This window comes from Scleropages formosus, chromosome 17, assembly GCF_900964775.1.
Source record: "Scleropages formosus chromosome 17, fSclFor1.1, whole genome shotgun sequence".
NCBI lineage: Eukaryota > Metazoa > Chordata > Actinopteri > Osteoglossiformes > Osteoglossidae > Scleropages > Scleropages formosus.
In genome coordinates, this window is record NC_041822.1 from 23,426,340 (window position 1) to 23,449,288 (window position 22,949).

The window sequence follows — 22,949 nt, forward strand, 5'->3', positions numbered from 1 at the left end:
GACATGTCATGCCTGGGCAGCCTGGTCACTCCATGCATTTCCATGTAGCCAAATGAGTCCACTTGAAAGAGTTCGGTGCGTTTCACGTGAACTATTTCGAAACATTTCACTGGCAAATTCCTCAATCATAAAAAATAAGTATCAGTCAAATTGCTGCACTGCACCTTCCTCTTGTACCCGGACACCGAGGTTCGCAGTGCGCCGTAAGGAGGGGCTCGAGGCCTAAGTGCGTCTCTTGGACTGCGGAACGGGGGGGCGACAGCGCCACCTGGCGGCCTGAGGCTGAATCGCTCCTTGGCTCACTTTGGCGGGTCGTGATTTCTCCGTCCGACAGAATGTAGCTTTCGGCGCGTGAGGCGCAAACGGGGACACTTGTTATATGAAACTATAACGGAATATGACGAGAGCAATACCTACGGCCACGGGACGCACACTCGGCTTGTTATTTGTCGCCCCCGCTGGTGCGTCACGTGACCCGAGGGGCAGGGTCCGAGGAGCTCCGCCTGCGGATCGCCCCACCTTCCTTACCCGCCGTGCGCGCCGCCTGTGCCCGTCAGCAGTGTCCCCATCCGTGTGCCCGCCATGGGCTGCGACCCCCTGGGGCTGTGCCAGTACGAGACGGCCAAGCTCGTGCGCATCAGGAGCGCGCGCCTCGGCTCCCTCAAATGGGCCCTGAACGCGCTCATCTTCCTCTTCATCGGGTGAGTGAGTCGCGCGCGCGACGACGGTCCGGAGAGCGCGGGGTTCGAGCGCGGCCGGCTCCGCATCTTCTTCTTGGAGTGGCCGCTCTACACAGTATATATATCATATGATATGTGTGTGTGTGTGAGTGAGAGGGACAGAGACGGTGTTACACCACTTTTTATTATTATTATTAACGTGTCGGAATTCCTCAGTTGTGGTATTTAACTTCTGACACGTTCGGACCGCAGCGCCGCTCCTTCCCTTCGTGCGCTTTAATAACACTGTCGGTGCGTCTCAGTATTCAGTGTCAGTGTCAGTGTGTTTCAGTGTTTTCAATATATCTCACTGTGTGTCAGTGTTAGTGTCAGGGTCTCAGTGTCTCTTAGTGTTAGTAGAGGGACTGCAGGTGGCCCGGTGTTTGGAGTTTCTGCTTTGAACTCAAAAGATACAGGTTCGAATCCCATCTCCTGCTACAGTAGTGCCTGATCAAGGTGTTTCACCTAAATTGATAGTGAAAATTACCCTGCTGTATAAATGGGTAAGTCAGTGTAAACAGCTTATAATTTTCTTTGGAGACACATTTACGTTACATTTATTCATTCGTCTAGCAGACGCTTCGTCCAAAGCGACCTACATCTCAGTAAAAGTACAATTTATGCATTACGTTGAGAGAAGGAGACATGGCTGCAGACATGAAAGTCTCAAGCAAACCTAGTTTGTTCCCGACCACTTGCTACACCGAGGTTCAGCGATAGAGTAGGTGCATAAGACATAGGATACACAAATCCTGATACCCACACCAATTTTTTTTTAAATTAAATATAAGATACACAAATGAGCAGTACAATACCAGAGTAATGGCTGAATAAAGGTTGTATCTGGGGATGCTTCTGGAGTTACTATGCGTGAACGGTTACACCATAGACGATCTGAAGAGATCTTGGGCAAAGTGGATCTGGAAAAGGTGGGTTTTCAGACCCTTCTTGAAAACAGACAGAGTTTCCGCAGTTCCGAGTGACAGGGGAAGGTCGTTCCACCACAACGGATCCAGAACCGAGAACCTCCGAACTTTGCCTTTTGTGCGCGGGACCACCGAGCGAGCAGAAGTAGATGAGCGAAGGGGCCTGGCTGGGGTGTACCAGTTGATTAAGTCTTGTAAATAGCTGGGAGCAGTCCTATTGATGCATTTGTAGACAATAACCAGGGTCTTGAATTTGATTCGGGCAGGTATAGGAAGCCAGTGCAGAGAGACGAGTAGAGGAGATACATGGGAACGCTTTGGCAAATCAAACACAACTTGTGCTGCAGCATTCTGTAGAAGCTGAAGAGGTTTGATGGCAGTGGCGGGAAGGCCACACAGGAGAGAGTTGCAGTCGTCCAGACGGGAAGTCACCATGTCCTGGAAAAGTAGTTGGGCAGAGCCAGTAGTGAGGTAGGGACGGATCCTACAAATATTATGCAGGATGTATCTGCAGGACCGGGTTGTGGCTTCGATATGTTGAGAGAATGACAGACTCGCATCAATCGTTACTCCCAGGCTCTTAGCGAAGGAGGTAGGTGAAATGAGTGAGTTGTCCAGTTTGACTGATAGGTCGTGACAGGAGGACAGGCCAGCTGGGAGGTAAAGAAGAATGAAATAGCTAACTAACTAGTGTCATCATCATTGTCAGTCAACTTCTTCTCCATCTTCTCAGCATCATGCTGTTCTGGAACAAGGAGTACCAGGAGCACGACCTGGTGGTCAGCTCGGTTACCACGAAGGTCAAAGGAGTTGCCCTGACTCAGGTGCCGGAGGTGGGCGAGATGCTCTGGGACATGGTGGACCACAGCGGGACCTTCCAGGTGAGCTCACCGCATTCGCACCCTTACTGTGAAGAACCTGTGACAGGTGATGTCTGGAAAAAGGATTCAGGGGTCTTCGGATGTTCGAGATCTTTGCTTTTGATTTGCCACAGTGGCTGTCGCACCTGATGGTGATAGAACGCACCCCAACCCGTTTCTGACTAGTGACCGAACCCATTCCACCCCTTTTGTACGTAGTGGTGATGGAACCCACCTCAACCCATTGGTAACTAATGGAACCCATGCCAACCCGTTTCTAACTAGCGATTGAACCCGTCCCAACCCATTTGCACATAGTGATGACAGAACTGGGGGTGTGGTCCCACTTGGGGTGCCTTGTGACAGACTGGCATCCCATCCTGGATGCATCCCCTCCCCCTCCAGCTTTGCGCCCTGTGTTGCTGGGTTGGACGCTGGCTTGGCGTGACCCCGCGCAGGACAAGTGGCTTCTGCCAGTGTGTGTGTGTGTGTGTGTGTGTGTGTGTGTGTGTGTGTGTGTGAGAGAGAGATGATAGAACCCATCCTAACCTGTTTCTAACTAGTGGTAGAATCAGTGGGGTAACGTACATAAGACAACTGCTCCTCTATAGAGACTTCCTGGATTATGTTTCCGGAATCTTCTCTTGTGGTTCAAATATGCAGCCACTCCTGACTCTTCGGTACAATATCCTGGAATGTTGTTCTTTCAGCCATTCGAAAGGTCTAAAAAGTTTTTGTCTCCTTTGTTTTACTTAAATAACAGCCTACGTGTGGTTTTTAATGAAGAAATTAAATAAGATATTCTGATTTAATATTTTAAATTCTGAATAATAGAAGTATTAAATATTTCTTAAGTTTAATGTTCTTATACATTTTATCACTCAACATGTTAAGCTTCCTCTACCAGTATGTGATTGGCTCAAGTGTCCCAACTTTCATATGCTAGAAAAATTAATATTGCCATGACGACATAATCCTATTTTCAACATAACAAGTTTTGGAATATTTTTCACCTTCTCAGATGGTGCAACATGAATATTGTACGAATACAGTATTTGCGCTCTGGATACACTGACCACGTTTCTTTGTTGTTGTGAGCCGGTTCTGTTCTGCTAATAAAATAAGTTTTTCATGACACATACTACATATTTGACATCAAAATGCATATTTGAATTATATTTATGTGAGTGTTGAATGCACGTCGGTGCTTTTCAAAGATATTTTCAGACGCATTGAACCAGTGAATATGAACAGGAAATTACAGTCGGTTACAGATTAAACTGATATTTTGATAAAATCTGTGCTATGAAGTAAAAAGACACGTGTATTTTATTTATTTATTTATTTATTCATAAAAAAATTACCTGTATTGTGATTCTGATTTGAACCCATTTGTTTTGAAGGGGAAAAACTCCTTTTTCGTGATTACCAACGTCATCGTCACCAAAAAACAGAAGCAGGGGAAGTGCCCGGAGGTGAGCGGCTCTTTCGCTTCTTTAAATTATTTATAACTGTTTCAACTGGTAAATAATTTAACTTCCTCTGAGGTGCCTGTGACTTGCAGGGCGTTCCGAACGGCAGGCTGTGCCAGTCAGACGCCGACTGCAATAAGGGCGAGTGGGACCAGTCCAGCCACGGTACTGGCGCCGGGGACGCTGCCTGTGTCGGTCCATCGACCGGGTCAAAGCTGCTCCTAGATGTCCGGTGGGACCGGTGGGGTCTGTGGGGTCCGCGTTCCTGCTGAACATCTGCGAGAGTCGAGCATAAAAGCGAAAAGCGAACTTTGTAGGGCAGCTCTTGACCGCCTTGGTCACTCTGGTCCAGACGAACGCTCCTCTCACGTTTTCCGTGTGTCTCGAAGGGGTCCAGACGGGCGCCTGCGTCAAGTCGGACGTGACGAAGAAGACCTGCGAGGTGTTCACCTGGTGCCCCGTGGAGAACAAGCGAAAGCCCCCCAGGTTCGTAGAGACAGACGAAGTAGACGGCAGGGGGCGTTGTGGTTAAGGTGTTGCCTTGCAGTATGAAGGTTCCCAGTCGGAATAGCAGTCCCGCTGCAGTACCTCGATCGACGTACTCCCCAGAATTAATACGGTATAAACGGCCCAGCTGCGTAAATGGGTAAATGACTGTAAAGTTGATAATCTGTCGTCATAAGTCACCGTCAACAAAGGAGTTCAGTAAATAAATAATTATTATTATTGTTTCTGTCATACTCCATACTGAAACATGAATAATCTTTTAATTCCACTGTAAGTGAAACTGAGGAAGAATTTATTGGGCCTCATTCATGGTGTACACACGCCATTCGTACCGCAATACCGCGTGTCAAAACAGCAGAACCGTGATTTATTCCACCTGATGGAGCATCGTGGGCACGTGAAGATGCTCACGAAAGGCCACGACTCCCTCCTTGTACATACAGTGCTGCTGGAAAGCACGTGAACCCCGAAGGGATGGTCATTATTCTTGTATAAAATAATAATCTTATAAAACCTAAATGTTATAAGAGGAATAAATGACTGTGATTTACACCCCTGACCCACCTGGTGTAACCAGTGCGACTTGGGCTTCACTTCTTTTTACACCTGCACTACTTGTGTGTTTCTACTACACACACGATTTCCTCTAAAGCAACATAAGGAATCGGTCACTAGTCACGAGAAACACTGATTGTCATTATATAACCATTTCGTGGTAAAACTAAGGGACACAAGGGGTTCACATACTTCGAAGCAGCACAGTATTTAATAATTATTGAGTAATCAGTGATTACCCCTGATCAGTGCCATCGTTCTCCGGTTCTTCTTTATGCCACAGCGATGCAATGTTGCGACCCAGTAAGAGCCCGACCTTAATAGTCGCCACTTCTTTTCGTAACCAGAACAGCTGTTTTCTGCTTGGTTGGATTTCAGTCATATGCAGAAGTGAAACTATAAGTAATTTCTCATTTGAATTACTTCTTTTTTCCTTCAATATAAAACATGACCCTTTTATGTTTTTGCTGCTTAGCAGACGTGAATGAGAAGTAGCATACATTGCGTTTTAATAGACTTGTTGATACTACACTTTGTAGTAAGTACAGAGTATTTTAAAGTATACTTTAGTAAACGTTACTATTAAGGTTACTTTTAGCATTAAATTATACTTTAGTATACTCAATATTTGCTCTGAATTACTTACAGGCAGTCCCCGAGTTACAAACGTCTGACTTGCATACAACCCGAAGTTACGAACAGCCCCCCATAAAGCCTATTATATAAAAAATTTGAGTTACAGACAATGATTCGTAATGACACACAGGCGCTACTTTGCGGCGCACATCGAAACATCGCGCCTCTACAGCGGTTCGTCGGCTCATGAGCCCGAGGTAGAACAAAGACTTCCTTCTTTTCAGTCGGACCACGTTGCCGTTAACAGTCTCGTGTGTTACTGTATTTGGCTTTATTTTTGTTGTTTTTACCCTTGTTACCATGGCACTAAAGTGTAAATGTGATGCATCACAGGAAAGGAAAATGATCACGATTGAAACTAAAGTGGAAATAATAAAGCGATCGGGAAAAGGCGAAACGCCAACGAACATTGGGAAAGCGTTTCGGTTACAGTCGCTCGACGATCGTGACAATTTTAAAGGACAAAGCGAGAATAATGGGGCATGTAAAAGGCTCTATTGCTCTCTATTATAAATACTGTAGTAAATTTTATTACTATTATTGTTATTTGCTGTATTGTTACGTTAAAGATGTTTTAGTGTATTGGGAAGTCCTTAATGTTTTTTATGCATAGAAAGGTACACGATATACTATGTATTATATACTAAGACAAACATTTCACTAACTGACATTAGACACGAACCGTACCTGTACAAATCCAATTTAAAGACCGACTTTGGAACGGAACTCGTTTGAAATCCGGGGACTGCCTGTATATAGGTAAATATTTAAGGGCAGACAGGATTTTTCTCAAGGGTACAACGGCAGGTTCGCGATCATCTCTTGAGCTCCTGCTCGCACAACTACGTGAAGTCGAGTCTCAAAATCACAGAGTAAAACCACGATGCAGCCGTAAGAGGGATACGTTCCATGCAAGGATCATTAATCCGGGGGGTGGGGTTACAAATGGCGTCTCGGCGTTTCTCTCAGTTACGTGACGGTCTCTTGTAGGCCAGCTCTCCTCATGGCAGCAGAGAACTTCACGGTGCTCATCAAGAACAACATTCGCTTCCCGGCCTTCAGCTACATCAAGTAAGAGCCGAACCGCTTCCCAGCTGGTCCGGGAGTCCCGCAGGATCCTTGCTGGGCTCTTCCCAGGTTACTTTCAGCCCACTGCAGTTACATCTGGTTCCTCGGTTACGTTTGTTCCATTAGTTGTATTTAATGTTTGAGTCAAGAACCCATTTCCTTAATGTTTTGGGTTCTGGCCTCACTTGATAGCGTTATTGCGGCTTTAATACTGAACACTTTGCCAAAAAAGAAGTGAAACAAGAGCAAAACTTTTAACCCCTAACCCTTAACAAACCCTAACTCCTAACCTTACCTGTTAACCCTAATCCTTAACCATACCCCATTAACCTCAACCAACCCTAACCCTAACCTGTATCCCCAGCCACCCGGACACGTACCCCTAATCCTCTCCAAATCGAGACTGACCGTCACCCTGACGGACATGGGCTTTTGCACAGGAGGAACATCCTGCCAGACATGAAGGAGTCCTACTTGAAGAGCTGCACCTTCAACCGGCGCTCGGACCCCCTGTGCCCCATCTTCCGCCTGGGTGACATCGTGCAGGAGGCCAAGGAGAACTTCACCGAGATGGCAGTGGAGGTCCGGCTCCATGCTCTAACCACTACTTAACCGCCGTTTGCCCAGGGGCGCCAAAAATCTGAGCGCTGGTCCCGGTCTGGTGTTGGGACATTGATAGTGACCCCCAGCCACTTGCTTTTTTTGTCCTTCTGGCCACAGGGAGGTGTGATGGGGATCCAGATAAACTGGGACTGTGACCTTGATCGGCTCTTCCACAAGTGCCGACCCTCGTACTCCTTCCGCCGACTGGACGAGAAAGAAACCAACCGCACCCTGTACCCTGGACTCAACTTCAGGTTCGAGGATAAAGGACCAGGCTCCTTTTACAAACCCTCTGTTATTACTTCCTGGGGGCAGCAGGTGGCGCAGTGGTTAGAGCTACCATCTTGCACCCAAGGGACCCAGGTTCAGTTGAGACGGTAAAAATTGCCCTGCTGTATAAATGACTAAAATGTTATAAAAAAAAAAAAACATATAAAACATAATAAGAAACATGTCATAAATTAAAGTAAATGCTGCACTGCACTTCAGTGGAGCTCAAATCTGTTCTGCAGTTCCTGAAAGGCGAGTAACTCCCTCCCCAGAGACCTGCTCAGCTTGTTCTTGTTATTCCGCCTGACTCCCTAATCGTCGGGTGAAGCCCCAGCTGCAGGTTATTTGTCCCTGCGGCTTGGGAGGATGCCCACCTCGGCCCACTGAGTCCACGTCCACGTCCGGGCGTCCTACGTACCTATTGCAGGGCTGCCGTGTTCCAACTTGTCACAGCTGTCACATCTTTCCACAGGTTTGCAAAGTATTACACTGAGAACGGAGTGGAAACGCGGACGCTGTACAAAGCGTACGGCATCAGGTTTGACGTTATGGTCTTCGGAAAGGTTGGTATAACAATATGTGTGTGTGTGTGTGTGTGTGTGTCTGTGTTCCACTGATGCATGGATGAGTGACCCATTGTAGGGAGTGTATCTAGCAGTGTAAGTCACCATGGTGAATAAGGTATGTGGGCTGATAACACTACATAGAGTTCATTGGAAGTGGCTTTGGAGAAAAAAGTGTCTGATAAATAAATACATGTATAATATCTCTTTGAATGGAGTCACAAATGTCATATGCTTTCTTTATGATTGACAGAAAATCTTAGGTAACTGGAAAAGAAAAGTATAGAAATTTGTAAGTGTGAGAGCTGGTAGTGTAGCATGTAAAGCTGTTGCCTTTGGACCCAAAGGTCGCAGGTTCGATCCCCACCTCTGCCTGTAGTACCCCTGAGCAGCGTACTTACCCTAAATCGCTCCAGTAAAATTACCCAGCTGTATAAACGGTTAATAAGTGTAAATACCATGATGTTGTACATCGCTTTGGAGAAAAGCCTCAGCTAATGAATAAATGTAAATGAGTGACAAGTTTGAAAGAATGGTTTTTCGTATCAGTGTCATCAAAGTTTATTTCCAGTAAAAACTCAGGTTCAGATTCAGGTTCGCTGTTGTCTTCAGCATATGACAACGATCATGACCAAAAGTCTGTTCATAACTGCTTTTGTTCATGCCTCTAAAGTCACTTTTATCAGTCATTGACAATTGATAAGCTACATAATGCAAACATCCCTCGAATGACGGTTCGGTTCAGTAAAAATCTTGGATATAAGTTTAATAAAGAAAAACTGTCTGGTTTTAATGTTTCAAATGAGCTTAAAATTAAAACCAATTTAAAATGACTGAAAAAAAAAAAAGTCTCCTCCATAAATTCCTGTTCAGTAGCTGATTCCTCATGTAAATGTGTGCAGCGTTGATCGCGTCACTCGTCGCCTGTTGTGGAAGTGCGGTACAGATGGTCCCCGACTTACGATGGGGTTACATTCCGCGAAACTCATCGTAAGTCCAAAATGCGTTTAATTCGCCTAACCTACCGAACATCATCGCTCGTGATCCTTTAAAATGGTCGAGATCGTCGATTCCGAAAGTCCCGGTCCGCGTGCGATGGCCGTTAAGGGCTTTCCGCCTTCGTCAAAGTGGCTTTATTGTCATTTCAACCATATGCATCTGGTCCAGTGTACAGTAAAACGAAACAACGTTCCTCCACCACGGTGCCACATAAAACAACAGATATAAACATACTAGTTAGAGTTTTTCCTCTAGAGTAATTGCCTTCTTCCTCCTCTTCTTGCCAGTAGCAGGAGACATAGATGGGTGTTTCATAGACATGATGGATGATGCACAAAACACAATGTAGATACCGGGGGGGGGGGGGCTGGCAACGCAGAACACTGTAGATTATAGGTTGTAGACACTGGTAACCGTGTGACAGACTGGGAGATGCGGATCGCTGCCGCTGCCCAGCATCACGAGAGAGTATTGCACCGCGTATCGGTTGCCCAGGAAAAATTCAAAATTCAAAGTACGGTTTCTGCTGAATGTCTATCGCCAGCTCACCATCGAAAAATCATAAGCTGAGCCATCGTAAGTCGAGGAGCATCTGCAACGTGCTGTAGTTGGCACATCATCAGCATCCAGATCTTTTCATCTGTTGTTGTGTCAAGAATATGAATGTCGCTTTATGGGAGTGAAGCATTATGGGAAGTGTATGAAATTCCATAAGAGTGACTGTTGACCGTATTGGGTGTGTTATTTAATTGAATGATTGCGGAGACAGTAGAGCAATTAGCAGGGAAAGTTCAGCTGATGGTTTTTTTGGGTATGTATGTGCATTTTAGCAGCAGCGTGCAGTTTTAGAAAGTTGTTCGCAATAAACGTGACCTGCTCAGTGGATCTCTACTTGGTTTATTGCTAGTGCCGTGGAGAACTGGTTCATTAGAAGGAAAAGCGGGAATCACTCTTTCAATTTTCTTGAAATCATGGAGGCGGCCGGTGGCGTCGTGGTTGGAGCGGCTGCCTTTGGCGCCGACGGTTACCGGTTCGGTCTCCGGCTGTTGTGCCCTTGAGCAACGTGCTTGCCCTGTAATTATTCCAGTACCTTCACCCGGCTTTGTGCCTGGGTACGTGGTTGTGGCCCTGCAATGGACTGGCGTCCCGTCCAGGGTATGACCCACCCGCCCGGGACAAGCGGTTATTGTCATTGGTCGGTTGAAATCATGGAGTAACAGTTATATAGGTGTTTTATGGTATTCTGGTGATATTTTGGGAAAATTGGTTTAGGGTTTTAGGATCGGCTGGGAACACATTATTATTTCCTCCCCATTTAAAATTATGGTAAATAGACTTTAGGTATTCGGAATTTCGATACCCCTACCATTGCGGGAACGGATTAATTTCCAAGTCAAGGAATGAATGCAAGCGATGAATGTGAAGTTTCCCCTAAGAGTGACGCCTCTGACTGTTTGTCTCTGAAGGCAGGGCGGTTCAGCATCATTCAGCTGATCATTTACATCGGCTCAACCCTGTCCTACTACGCCCTGGTAAGTCACGTTTGCTTTGCCACCAAGTTTGCGGCCTTCGTCAAGGAGGCGTTTCTTTGTGAAATGTGACCGCAGCAGCGAGTGCTGGCATGAACCACACAATCGCCTTCACGTGACTCGCAGACCACGCTGTTCATCGACTGGCTCATCGGCACGAGCTGCTACGCTAAGGAAGCCCAGCGGAACTACTCGGAGAGGAAGTTTGAGACCTTAGACGACCATAAGCGGGTGAGAAGAAAACCCAGCTTGTTCTGGGATCGGCACTCTGAGCCCTTTTCCCACCGCCGCCGCTGCCATTTGCATGAACGCCTCCAAGCGTTGCTGGATTTTTGAATGCAAATGAGCCCGGCTGCCGCTGAACACTCGGCCCATTCTTCTCTGCCCAGAGCCTGCTTTGTGTCTCCTTTGTGGACGAGGACGCTCTCAGGCTGGCGAAAGTCTCCCGAAAGAAGCGGTTGCAGGAAGTCAAGCCTGAGTCCGTTCGTCCGAGAAAGGTAGGCAGTGTCAGAATTGAAAACCGCCGTTTTAAATGTGCCGTTTGCGTAAAGTGAGCTTGAGGACTTTTGATGGTGGAAAGACTCAACTATATTTACATTTATGCATTTAGCGGACCTTCTTCCCCAAAGGGATACAGCTCAGACTTAAGAAATGTGTGTCGGCAACAGAGCTTTACATACAGACGCTGGATTATCGACGCACATTATGCGTGTCTGACACCACCATGTTGCTGGTTCACATCCCTCCAATAGCTCATATAGAACTGACGTTCAAATAGCAAATACGTAGATAATCGTAGCAGATGGTGTTGGACTCATTTATGTAGTTGTCAGGAGATCAGGAGAGAAGTGGCTCTAAAAGAGATGGGTGCGAGCCCCTTCTTGACTGTTAAGAGGGATTCAGCAGCTCTGAGGGACACTGGGAGGTCATTCCCCCACATCAGGGCTAAACTGACCGCTTGTGAGTGGGAGCACCAATTCACCAGAGGTGGTGGAGCGCAGCGCTCTTGGTGGGGTGCAGGGATGAACCGTTATGAATACCGTGCTGTCAGATGGGAAATCGCAGCCAGTCAGTGAAGGTGATTCTATTTTGATCATTTGGAAAGACTGAGGTCCAGCCTGTGATCATTGCTCACCTCATATGGGAGATTGCTCCTGTTATTAATGTAAGTGTGGGGCAGCATGTGGCGTAGTGGTTAGAGCCATCACTTGCGTTCAAAGGAACCAGGTTCTAGTCCCTTGATCGAGCTACATAGCCTGACTTAAAACAGTAAATGTTTCCCTGTGTGTGTGTGTTTCGGATGTGCTCTGCTTCATCAGGACAGAGCAGGCAGCCTATGGGCGCTAGCGACCGCCCTACACGCCCCTCCGAAGCAAAGGGCCGATATAGCGCTCCAGGAACCGCCCCGGTCGGAGCAGCCGGCCTGGTGCCAGTGCGCCCGGTGCCGCCCCTCCGACGCCCCCCAGGAGCAGCTGTGCTGCCGACAGAGCCGCGGTCGCTGCATCTCCACCTCGCCGGCGTTCGAGCGCCTCGCGCTCGGCCGGCCGCTGTTGGAATCGGTGCTGCTGTACCGGGACCCCCTCCTGGACCTGTCGACCGAAGCGGCGCCCCGCCTGCTGCGGCACTGCGCCTACGACGTCTACATCGACTGGCGGTTCGGGGCCGAGCGAGAAGGTGCCTGCCCCGTCGTGCCCAGCTGCTGCGTGTGGAGGATCAGGGAGGAATACCCTAGTCCAGACGGGCGCTACCGTGGCCTGCGGCCCGCCAGCAAGGTGGCGCTCATCCCCGGAGCTCACTCGGGGTGCTGAGGAGCCCAAGGGTGTTGGACGGGCTGCTTGAGGACAGAGACTCGATGTCAAAAATGTCCCTTTTAATGTGCATTCAGGAGCACGAAGGAGGAAAAAATGCAATATAAAGTATGTTGTTGCACTGTTAACATCTTATCAGGTACTTTTTTTTCCCTTTGCTGTTTATTTTTTTACTAATTGTACTGCACTAAGCCATGTCATCTACTGTATGTTTAGCGTGTTAAGAATAGACCTAATTTTGTGGCTAATAGGAATGTATGAATTTTTGCTACTCCATTAAAAGCATTTTATATTATTTTTCATATTATTTCTGTCCCCCGTTTGTGTCCAAAGTGTCGAAAGGGGTGGGTCCGTTGTCCTCGTGATTGAGTCCATCCATCCGCTTGCCTCTTCTTTTTCCTCCTACTTCTCCTCTCATCACTGTCTCTTTGGGAGAATCCAGCCTTCACGTGACATGTCCAAAGTTTGACGGGCGCGGTCTCGTTTCTGGTTTCATTCGATCCGACATCCATCCGTTTGTTTTCCTCACTATCGACATGTTTTTCCTGTCCTGCTTCTTCAGTGTCCGACTTTCACATCCATATGGTATTAGTCAGAATTCCTTTGACTGATCGATCTTTGTCTTTGGTCTTGTGGACACACCGGCACCTTTCTAGATCTTTCATTGCAAAAGAAACGTGTAAGCTGAGCTGCGTGAAGTGCAATGGGTGCGGTCACGCCTTAGAAAGTCGTTGCGTACGGCTGTGTGTGTGCTGCGGTTACTTATTGACCGGTACAGTACCTCATGGTCCAACCAAAGTGCTAAAACGGGTGCAAATGTCTGGAATTTAAGTATACCGTCATTCAATCAACTCCTTGGGGGTTAGATCTGTGAGGGAGTCGTGAGCTCTCTGTTTCCCCCATGATTTTGTTCCGAGGTGCTATTGTGGGGGTGTGCTTTACGGACTGTGTTTAGGGTCCAGTAAAAGGTTTTACTTTAAAAACCATAATCGGTGTAATACCGTCAAGTGCCATTTAAAGTCACCTTTAAATCCAGGCTGAAGACCCACATGTTCCAAAATAATGCATTTGTGTGGTTCCCTTTCATTATATATATTACTCTTATTTTCTGTTTCTGCATTTTATATTTTTAAATGTATTATACTCTTTATTTTAATTTTTTGAATGCTGACATTTATTGCAATGTTCTTGGCTCTACAGATGTAACCCATAATGTGTATCTTTTTTCTTTCGTGAGAAACTCCCTTTAAAAGTACTATATGCAGTAGTTATTACTGCAAGGGGTTATTCAGACCATCAATTAAGTGCGAGCATTAAGAATGTGTTTAATCGGGTGTCGATCAAGGTTTTAAACACAATTCACCGTTCAGTCTGACCTCTGACCTCACGTCTTCTCTGAAGCACCGCTGTTGTTTCATCACATTCTGCTTGTTTGTGTGAATGTTGTGACTATCAATATGGATTAAAACCAAGTCACTAAAAGCTACTGCATCTGCAGAATATTAATAACATTTGTAATACGGTGATTAAGTTCACTGGAAACCAGCTGGTCTCAAATTGGGCAGATTCAAGTTATTTTATTGAATATGCAATGCAATGCAGGGAGGGGCACAGGGGTGCAGTGGCACAGTGGGTTTGACCGGGTCCTGCTCTGCGGTGGTTCTGGGGTTTGAGCCCTGCTTGGGGTGCCTTGCGACGGACTGGCATCCCGTCTTGGGTGTGTCCCCTCCAGCCTTACGCCCTGTGCTGCCGGGTTAGGGTTAGGCTCCGGCTCCCCATGACCCGGCATGGGACAAGCGGTTCAGATGGTGTGTGTGTGTGTGTGTGTGTGTGTGTGTGTGTGTGTGTGTGTGTGTGTGTGTGTGTGTGTGTGCGTGCAATGCAATGCCTATTACGGCTTGTCCCAAGCGGGGTCGTGGCGAGCCAGAGCCTAACCCGGCAGCATAGGGCACAAGGCCAAAGGGGGAGGGGATACACCCTGGACGGGACGCCAATCCACCCACAAGGCACCCCGAGAGAGGCCCGAACCCAAGACCCACCACACGGCAGGCGCAGGCCAAACCCACCGTGCCCCCCTGCACCCTGCTTCATTGAATATGATTATTAAAAATTACTTGTATTGAATATATTCATTGAATGATACATGTAAAACACCTTTGCAGTGAGAGTCCCTGGGACAGGAGCCCTGTTCCTCAAGCACAAATCCTGCTGCCCCAGTTACCACAGTGAGGACCTGTGCAAATCTGAAAATGGACCAGTGAAGGGCGCCTGTATTCTGTGTCTGACCGCTGCTCTGGCTCCTTTTTTTTCAAGACCCTGACTGAACAGTGAGAAGCCATGAAATATGATTATGAGGCCTAATTTACCTGTATGTAGGCATTGCAGCACGGGACTCGGAGAAGTTTCGGTTTGACTTTTGCAGGGCGAGGAAACGTTGCCTCGCGATTATATGCGAACGTGGACACGTGCAGGAGCTCGTTGATGAATATGTGGCTAAATAATTATTTCTGCTTTATTTTGTAGCTTTGCTTAACTTGAGGACCTAGATTTGTTTTGTATCACTGATGGTATATTCTGCGATCCGTGCCGCTCGCCATCTTTTCAGTCTGTATTGGCTCTGAATTTGTGCTTTTTGCTGTAAGCATTGAAAAATTTTACAAAAAGTTTATTTTTTGTAATTTAACAGCCGCTACGATGCCCTCCGGGATAGACTCGGGGCCCCTGGGATTCTGCGCTGGAAATGTAATTATTGATGATGAGTGGTATATGGATTTTAACAGACAATTCTGTTTTTTTTTTTTCTTCAACGTACAAGAGTAATAATCAGAATCAATGAACAAAAAGGCTTGATAATTAGAATTTAAGCACACAATGTGTAACTCATAGGTGTACAACTTGTGTCCCGTCCCTCCCTCCCCTACATTTTTCACAAGAAATCTGTGACCCCAACTCCTGATATGACAGTTATGCCTTAAATATAATATACATACAAAGGTTTTTAAAATAACTAATAAGTGTATTTTATTGCATCTGTGATTATGAGAATGTATCAGAAGTTGTCTGCAAGTAGCAACATGGTTGGGGGCATCACCTTGCAATCAAAGATCTTGTTTGAGTTCCCAGTCCTACTGTATGTCATTGATCAAGGTACTTACCCTGAATTCATACAGTAAAGAACACCCTGCTGCGTAAATCATTTACTTGTACTCACTGCATTTATTAATTTAGCTGATGCTTTTCTCCAGTGTGACTTACAGTGTTGAGCTATTTACAGTTATTTACCCATTTATACAGCTGGGTAATTTTACTGGAGCAATTAAGAGCAAGTATTGGTGGGACTCACATCTGCAGCCTTGGGGTTCAAAGGCAGCACTTCTGACTACTATTTTAGCAGCCGTCCCCCGTATATTAGTGTACAAGTGTAACGTGAAAAGCTGCCTCGGATAAAGCGTCAGCTGGTGCCCGCTGTGCGGTAGGTCTGGGGTTCGAGCCCTGCCTGGGGTGCTTTGTGACGGATTGGAGTCGTGTCCCCTCCCCCCTTCAGCCCTGCGCCGCTGGGTAGGTTCTGGCTCGCTGCAACCCCGCTCGGGGACGATGGATGGATGTTATATTGAAGATGTTTTAGTGTGTATCAAAGTGTTTCTTTAATGTTTTCTATGCATAGAAAGATACACTACAACAAACATTTGATTAACTGACATTAGACATGAACTGCACCGACTTACATTAATTTAGCATATGCTTTTTCACCAAAGCAACTTCCAATGACCTCTATGTAGTGTTATCAGCCCACACACCTTATTCACCATGGTAACTTACAATTCTGTACACACTCCCTATTACATTTACATGTAGTAGATACTTTTCGCCAAAGCAACTTCCACCAGTGACCTCTATAGTGTTATAGCCCACACACCTTTCATTGCAGTGACTTCCACTGCTAGATACACTACTTACAATGGGTCACTCATCCATATATCAGTGGAACACACACACTCTCTGTGTCACTCACACACTATGGGTGAACCTGAACAGCATGTCTTTGGAGTGTGGGAGGAAACCAGAGCACCCGGAGAGAACATTCAAACTCCACACAGACTGAGAGGGGGTTGAACCCCCGTCCTCTCACACCTCCCAGGTGCTGTGAGACAGCAGAACTACTGGCTGTGCCAGCGAGCCGCCCTACTTACTTGCTTGTAACCAGGGGACTGCCTGTATAAAGATAAAACATTCACCTGCCAAATGCTGCTACGCCGTGTTTGCCGACATGAAAAATACAAAGTGTGACCAACCGGAGGAGGGGGAGTACACAAAATGTGTGTGCGGTGGGTTCCAGGCAGGGTCTGATATACAGTGAATTTGATTACCGGAGGGAACGATAACTCCCCGTGGCATTTGAGAGCCCTTATAGGTGGCACCGCAGCAGGGACCCGAGCAGCAGCGGAGACATGGCCAAGGAGAGCAAGTGCAGCTGCTCCGTCCTCCTGTGCTGCACGGAGTACGAAACGTCGAGGACCCTGATCGTCCGCAACAAGACCGTGGGTGTGACCAACAGGCTCATCCAGGCTATCATCATTGGATATGTCATCGGGTACGCCCTCATCTTCATTACTGCTCTCGTCATTTACCGTTCTTTATTTCGTTCTTTATTTGACACCTTCCTCCACGGCACCTTACAATGTCAGGTTTGTACACTCAGTTCCTTACAATGATTTACCCATTTATGCAGCAGGGTCATTTTTACTGTATCACTTCAGGGTAAGTACCTTGATTGAGGGTAATACGGCGGGAGGTGTTAATCGAACCCAAGTCCTAAATATTTCCTGCAAGGAAATTGTCCTGAACACTGCATTGTTAATTGTGTAGCGTAACGTATAAGTTCGTCTTTTAATTCACAGATAATTCTGTGTACTGTATATTTCATTACTTAATATTTCGTTACTATTTTGTATGACACTTCCACTGTTTCTGATAATATGCTGAATAACATTGGGCCAAACTCCCTTTAGTATATGGACTTACAATGAAAGCAGTTTCAGTCATATTCCCGATACATATGATACGTACAAGGGAAAGTGAAAAAGTATCCGCAATAATGCTTATAATAAAGTTAAAACAACATTGTAGATTCTTCTCAACATACCCTCCTACATACGAGTCTGTGTCCGATTGAAATAATTCCTTACATACTCCAGATGTTACAGAAATGACTTTACCTAAAAAACTGTAAAAAAAAAAACTCAGCTGGTGGTATTGCAGTTAGAGCTTCTGCCCTGCAGCAGTTGTAGGGTCAAATCCCTCCTCCAGCTGTGGTACCCTTGAGCAAGGTACTTATCCGAAATTGTTTCACTAAAATGACTCAGCTGCATAAATTAGTACATACTTATAAGCTGCATCAGCTAAATGAGTAAAGATAAGGGGTGGTCTATTGGACTTCAGTACCAATTGATGAGGTGGGTGCGGTGGCATGGTGGGTGGGACCGGGTCCTGCTCTCTGGTGGGTCTGGGGTTCCAGTCTTGCTTGGGGTGCCTTGCAATGGACTGGCGTCCCATCCTGGGTGTGTCCCCTCCTCCTCCTGCCTTACACCCTGTGTTGCCGGGTTAGGCTCTGGCTCCCCGCAACCCCCCATGGGACAAGTGGTTTCAGATGTCGCGTGTGTATGGATTGATGAGCGAAATCTTCGCTACTTGAAGCATTTTTGTATGTTACCTCTTGAAGGGTTCTACTCGGCTGTTCAGAATTAGTTTTTATTTTCACAAGTTTGCGGTGTGCTGACGATGCCATGGGTGCCCTCCCCCCGATCTCACTTGCCAGGTACGTGTGTGTGGTTCAGAAGGCGTACCAGGACACCGACTCGGTCATAAGCTCAGTCACCACTAAAGTGAAGGGCTTCGCCAAGACCAACAGCTCGGACCTGGGGCTGCGGGTGTGGGACACGGCTGATTACATCATCCCCCCTCAGGTAAAGGAAGCCCAATGTATACATGGCAGTTTAACACTCCGCTCTAATGCATCAGCCCTATATAGACACGTGATCTATATATGTATTTGCGATAAGTTGTGTGTTTCCTCGTGCTGCGTCAGGAGGAGAACTCTTTCTTCGTGCTGACAAACATGATCGTGACCCCGAACCAGATGCAGACTCGCTGTCCTGAGGTAAGAGCGCAGTGAACGTCCCTTTCCGTCACGCACAGGGCCGACGCGCTTCGCACCGGAGGTTCCGAACATTTTCTGGCCCACAGCCCCCTTCTAGAAAAAAAAAGGATAGAATAGAATAGAATAGAATAGAATAGACTTTATTGTCCCATTTCTAGGAAATTTGTCTTGGACGACCATGACACGGCCAGTGCGCAACATTGGACTCATATAAAACAATACACACCATAGCATACAATGAATAAGAAATAAAGCAACAATCAAGATATATTAAGACCTACTGTATACCAATCTAAAATCTCAGTTTTGGAATTCTCCATTCAATGACTTAACTGTAGCTGGTGCAAAAGAATTTTTATAACGATTTGATTTACACATCACCAAAAAGTCCATAAATAAATTTGGAGAAAATATTGCACTAAGTTTCCTGAACTGAAAGCTTGAGTACCTTCACATAGCATTATACCGTAGTAATAGCACAGTTCTATTTGTTTTAATTTATTTAGCTTGTCATTTAGAGAGAAATAAGTAAAGATCTACAGGAGGAATTTGCTTTTGTGAACATATTAGATGATGATGATGATGATGTCGTCCATGCTGTCCCCTGTTCAGCTCCCTAACCCCTCCACCACCTGTACGTCAGACAGCGACTGTAAGGAAGGCTTCAGCGATGCGCGTGGCAACGGTACGAGTCATATCGGCTTAGGCACATGCACTTCGCTGTCAGCAGGTGGCACAGTAGTTACAGACACCGCACTGCATTCCGTAAACCTGGACTTGAACACCTCTCCTCCTGTAATACCCTTGATCAAGGTACTTACCCTGAATGAAACAGTAAAAATTACCCAGCTGTATAAATGAGCAAATCAGTGTAAGTCTTTAACATACAAAATGCTGTAAGGGACTTTGGAGAAAACCATCAGATAAATAATTTCTAAATCCCAGTTCCTTTCACTGTTACCATATTTTGATAATATTGTTAACATTTTTTTAGCAAAAGATTATAATTTACAAATCTGACACATTTGGAAGCTGTTTCAACCATTTTTTTGTGTTCACCTTTTTGTAATAGTGGTTTGGAACATGTTATAGAGAAGAAGCTGATACATGTATAGAGACCCAACATTAGATGGTCATGAATTAACCAGGGGAACATTAGTAATGTTTATACACACTTTATTTTGGAGATGAAAGGTGTATTGAAAATGGCAGCACGGTGGCACAGCGCCTGGGTGGTGCGAGAGGACGTGGGTTCGATCCCTGCTCGCTCTGTGTGGAGTTTGCATGTTCTCCCCGTGTCTGCATGGGTTTCCTCCGGGTGCTCTGGTTTCCTCCCACACTCAAAAGACATGCTGTTCAGGTTCTCCCACAGTGTGTGTGTGTTCCACTGATGTATGGATGAGTGACCCAGTGTAAGTAGTGTATCTAGCAGTGTAAGTCACCACGGTGAATAAGGTGTGTGGGCTGATAACACTACATAGAATTCGTTGGAAGTCGCTTTGGAGAAAAGTGTCTGATAAATAGGTAAATGTAAATGTGAAATGAAAAGGCATATAGCCTCAGCGTACACTCTGTATATCGGAGGGATCAGGTGCCTGGCTGTCTGACCCCTGTCTGACACTGGATATGCAGTCGGTCAGTCTGCGTAACTCAGACTGCAGATGAAAAGTGATGAAAAATAATTTTTCCTCAAGGCATCCAGACAGGGAAGTGCGTGGACTACTCAGATGCCGTAAAGACGTGTGAAGTGTTCGCCTGGTGTCCGCTGGAGAAGGACACAGACTTACCTGAGTGAGTAGAGCACCACACAGTCCGTGAAACCCAGATATAAACTGAAAGGGAAATAAAGACGCAAACCTTAAGAATAGACCGGAACATCTAATTAAGGACACTTTCAACAGCCGTGTCTCCTGAACTCTATGATGGCTTTTACAGTGTCAGCTAAGAAAATTCACAGCCACTTCGTACTACAGTTGCTATGAATTTTCGATTCTAGTTTCCAGTTTATAAACTTTTCGCTGGAATTTATCGTCTATTTTCAGAAAATTTCTGCCCGTAGCAGATCGAATATGACCTGCATTACTGCACCCAGCTAGTGGATGGTGGTAAAGAGCCCCACATAGAGTAGGAGTGTGGGGCCGCCTTAATTCAACTCACTTCCACAGTGTTTACAGCTCATGTCTGGTGAGCTTGAGCGCTGGTGGTCAATAACAAGACTGCAACAGTTGCGTGTGTTTTTTGGGATGATCCCTCAACATTCGGTTCTAAATAGGAGCTTGGCGAGACAAAGTATCTTAATTTTCGCTGATAATTCGTTTTTTTTTCAGTGTAGCTCAGAGCTGACAGTAGTATTAAAATAAAACCCTGATGCTTTTGATTATAGGCTGAAGCTGCTCTGTTTTAGTTTTTCAAAATGTATTTATGTTCTTGTAGACCTGCAATGTTGACAGATGCAGAAACGTTCACAGTGCTCATCAAAAACAACATCCGTTTTCCCAAATTCCATTTCAGCAAGTAAGTCTTTCATGGCCATTTACACTTATTTATTGAATGAATGTTGCGTCGCGGTTATGACAATGTCTCTTATTCAGAGCATCAGTGAAATTTCCCTTGTGAGGAGTTTTGTATAATAGAAGTGACACTTCCTTTCCCTTTCCTCCCTTTTCCAGAAGAAACATTTTGCCCGACGTCACTTCCTCATACCTAAAAAGCTGCACGTTCCACCGCATCACGGACCCTCACTGCCCCATCTTCCAACTCAAAGACATTGTCTCGGAGGCCGACGAGGACTTCCAGGACTTGGCGATTCGTGTGAGTTCAGATCTTGGTTTAACACACGTCTGTTATATTTCTGTAGGTAAGTGCTTTTGCTCTTTGGGCTCCTGTGACCTCATGTGACCTCCTGTGAGCTGCACGGATGCACACCGTTATCTGTGTTTACCAGGGTGGGGTCATAGGGATCCTCATCAACTGGGACTGTGACCTGGACCTGTCACACAAGAAGTGCATTCCCAAGTACTCCTTCAGTCGGCTAGACAACAAGAACCCGGAAAACAGCGCAGCTCCAGGGTTCAACTTCAGGTACGACTGCAGCGACTCGCAGAGTCTGGGTCTCGATGGAAATCTGAACGGTAACCGAACGGCGAATCGAACGCTTCATCACACCTTCGGGTTTTCTGTAGTCATTCAGAAACCTCTAGAAACATTTTTCTCTGTGATCTCTGAGTATTTCTCCTAAAATCGATTTCTGGTGAGTGCAAATTGTACGTTCATTTCTTTTATTTTTAAAAGGTTTGCAAAATACTTCAGCGTAGACGGTGTGGAGACAAGAACTCTGGTCAAAGCATACGGCATTCGCTTCGATGTCATTGTTTTTGGGAAAGTGAGTTAACATTTTAAAAACTGCAGACCTAAATGTTAAAAAGATTGTGCGTATAACGCGTTTTCTTTACTCATATGTCAAACGGCCCTTCGACTCGAGATGTTCTCGTCTCTCTGCTGCAGGCTGGTAAATTCAACTTGGTGCCCACAGTGGTGAATGTAGGTGCTGCTCTCTCCTTCCTCAGCCTGGTGAGTGAGACCACCTGTTCCAGCTTGGTCCCAGGACCAGAGTGACAACTCTAATAACAGGCCATTATTCTGAACCTTGGTCAATCGCTCTCCTCAGGTGAACGCCGTGTCCGACTGGGTCTTGTTAACATTCACGAGCAAAAGACATTTCTACAGTCAGCAGAAATCCACGTACTTGGATGAGATGGACGACACAAGTGAGGTGGGCCTCTGCCTCGTGCATTTCCTCCTTCCGTGGATTCCCGTAATTGTGTCTCATGTTCGCTCACAAAAATCTTGAGTTATAAAGTAATTTATCCTTCACTCTCCCCCTGCTCTCCAAAAGCTCACAGAGAGAAAAACATACGGCACCCAGTAGAGCGTAGCTGCTGCAGATCCTGCTGGACACAAAGGATGGACACTTTGTCCCGAGTCTTCATCGCTCCTTACTGGACATCATGCCAGAAATTTGGATCAAGATACAGTAATGCTACTCTAGCTGTCTCAGGAACTGAAGAGTAATTCACATGTTTAAACTTTACTGTTATTCTACAGTTGTGTCCTGTGTTCAACATGTAGGGAAATAAAGAGCTTTCAGTAGTGAGCAAAAATTGTAGGTGTACAGCTACAGTGTAACCACTTTGGAACATGTACTTTCTACAAGGATATTTCACCAAGAATTGGGAGTGGGGTTTAAACTTGGAACATTCAGGTTATAAATAGAAACT

The 22,949-nt window shown here is 46.0% G+C and overlaps 2 protein-coding genes across 2 annotated transcripts; both read left to right on the top strand.

The window, feature by feature from the left end:
* The first annotated feature begins 245 nt into the window (after positions 1–245).
* p2rx7 (purinergic receptor P2X, ligand-gated ion channel, 7) lies at positions 246–12,810 on the top strand. The gene is made up of 13 exons (XM_029259709.1): positions 246–701; positions 2,379–2,526; positions 3,909–3,980; positions 4,070–4,142; positions 4,367–4,463; positions 6,666–6,746; positions 7,184–7,325; positions 7,464–7,600; positions 8,089–8,179; positions 10,645–10,710; positions 10,834–10,938; positions 11,097–11,204; positions 12,027–12,810. The coding sequence occupies exons 1-13, from the start codon at positions 583–585 to the stop codon at positions 12,513–12,515; spliced, it is 1,728 nt and encodes a 575-aa protein (XP_029115542.1). The 5' UTR covers positions 246–582; the 3' UTR covers positions 12,516–12,810.
* A 3,339-nt stretch (positions 12,811–16,149) lies between these two features.
* LOC108921859 (P2X purinoceptor 4-like) lies at positions 16,150–22,600 on the top strand (the record flags this gene model as incomplete). Its single annotated transcript, XM_018731574.1, has 13 exons — positions 16,150–16,164; positions 17,015–17,106; positions 18,331–18,478; positions 18,601–18,672; positions 19,285–19,357; positions 20,367–20,463; positions 21,106–21,186; positions 21,342–21,483; positions 21,617–21,753; positions 21,964–22,054; positions 22,177–22,242; positions 22,340–22,444; positions 22,568–22,600. Coding segments are annotated over 13 exons (1,152 nt in total), but the record flags the coding sequence as incomplete, so codon positions are not given.
* Between the last annotated feature and the right edge of the window lie 349 nt (positions 22,601–22,949).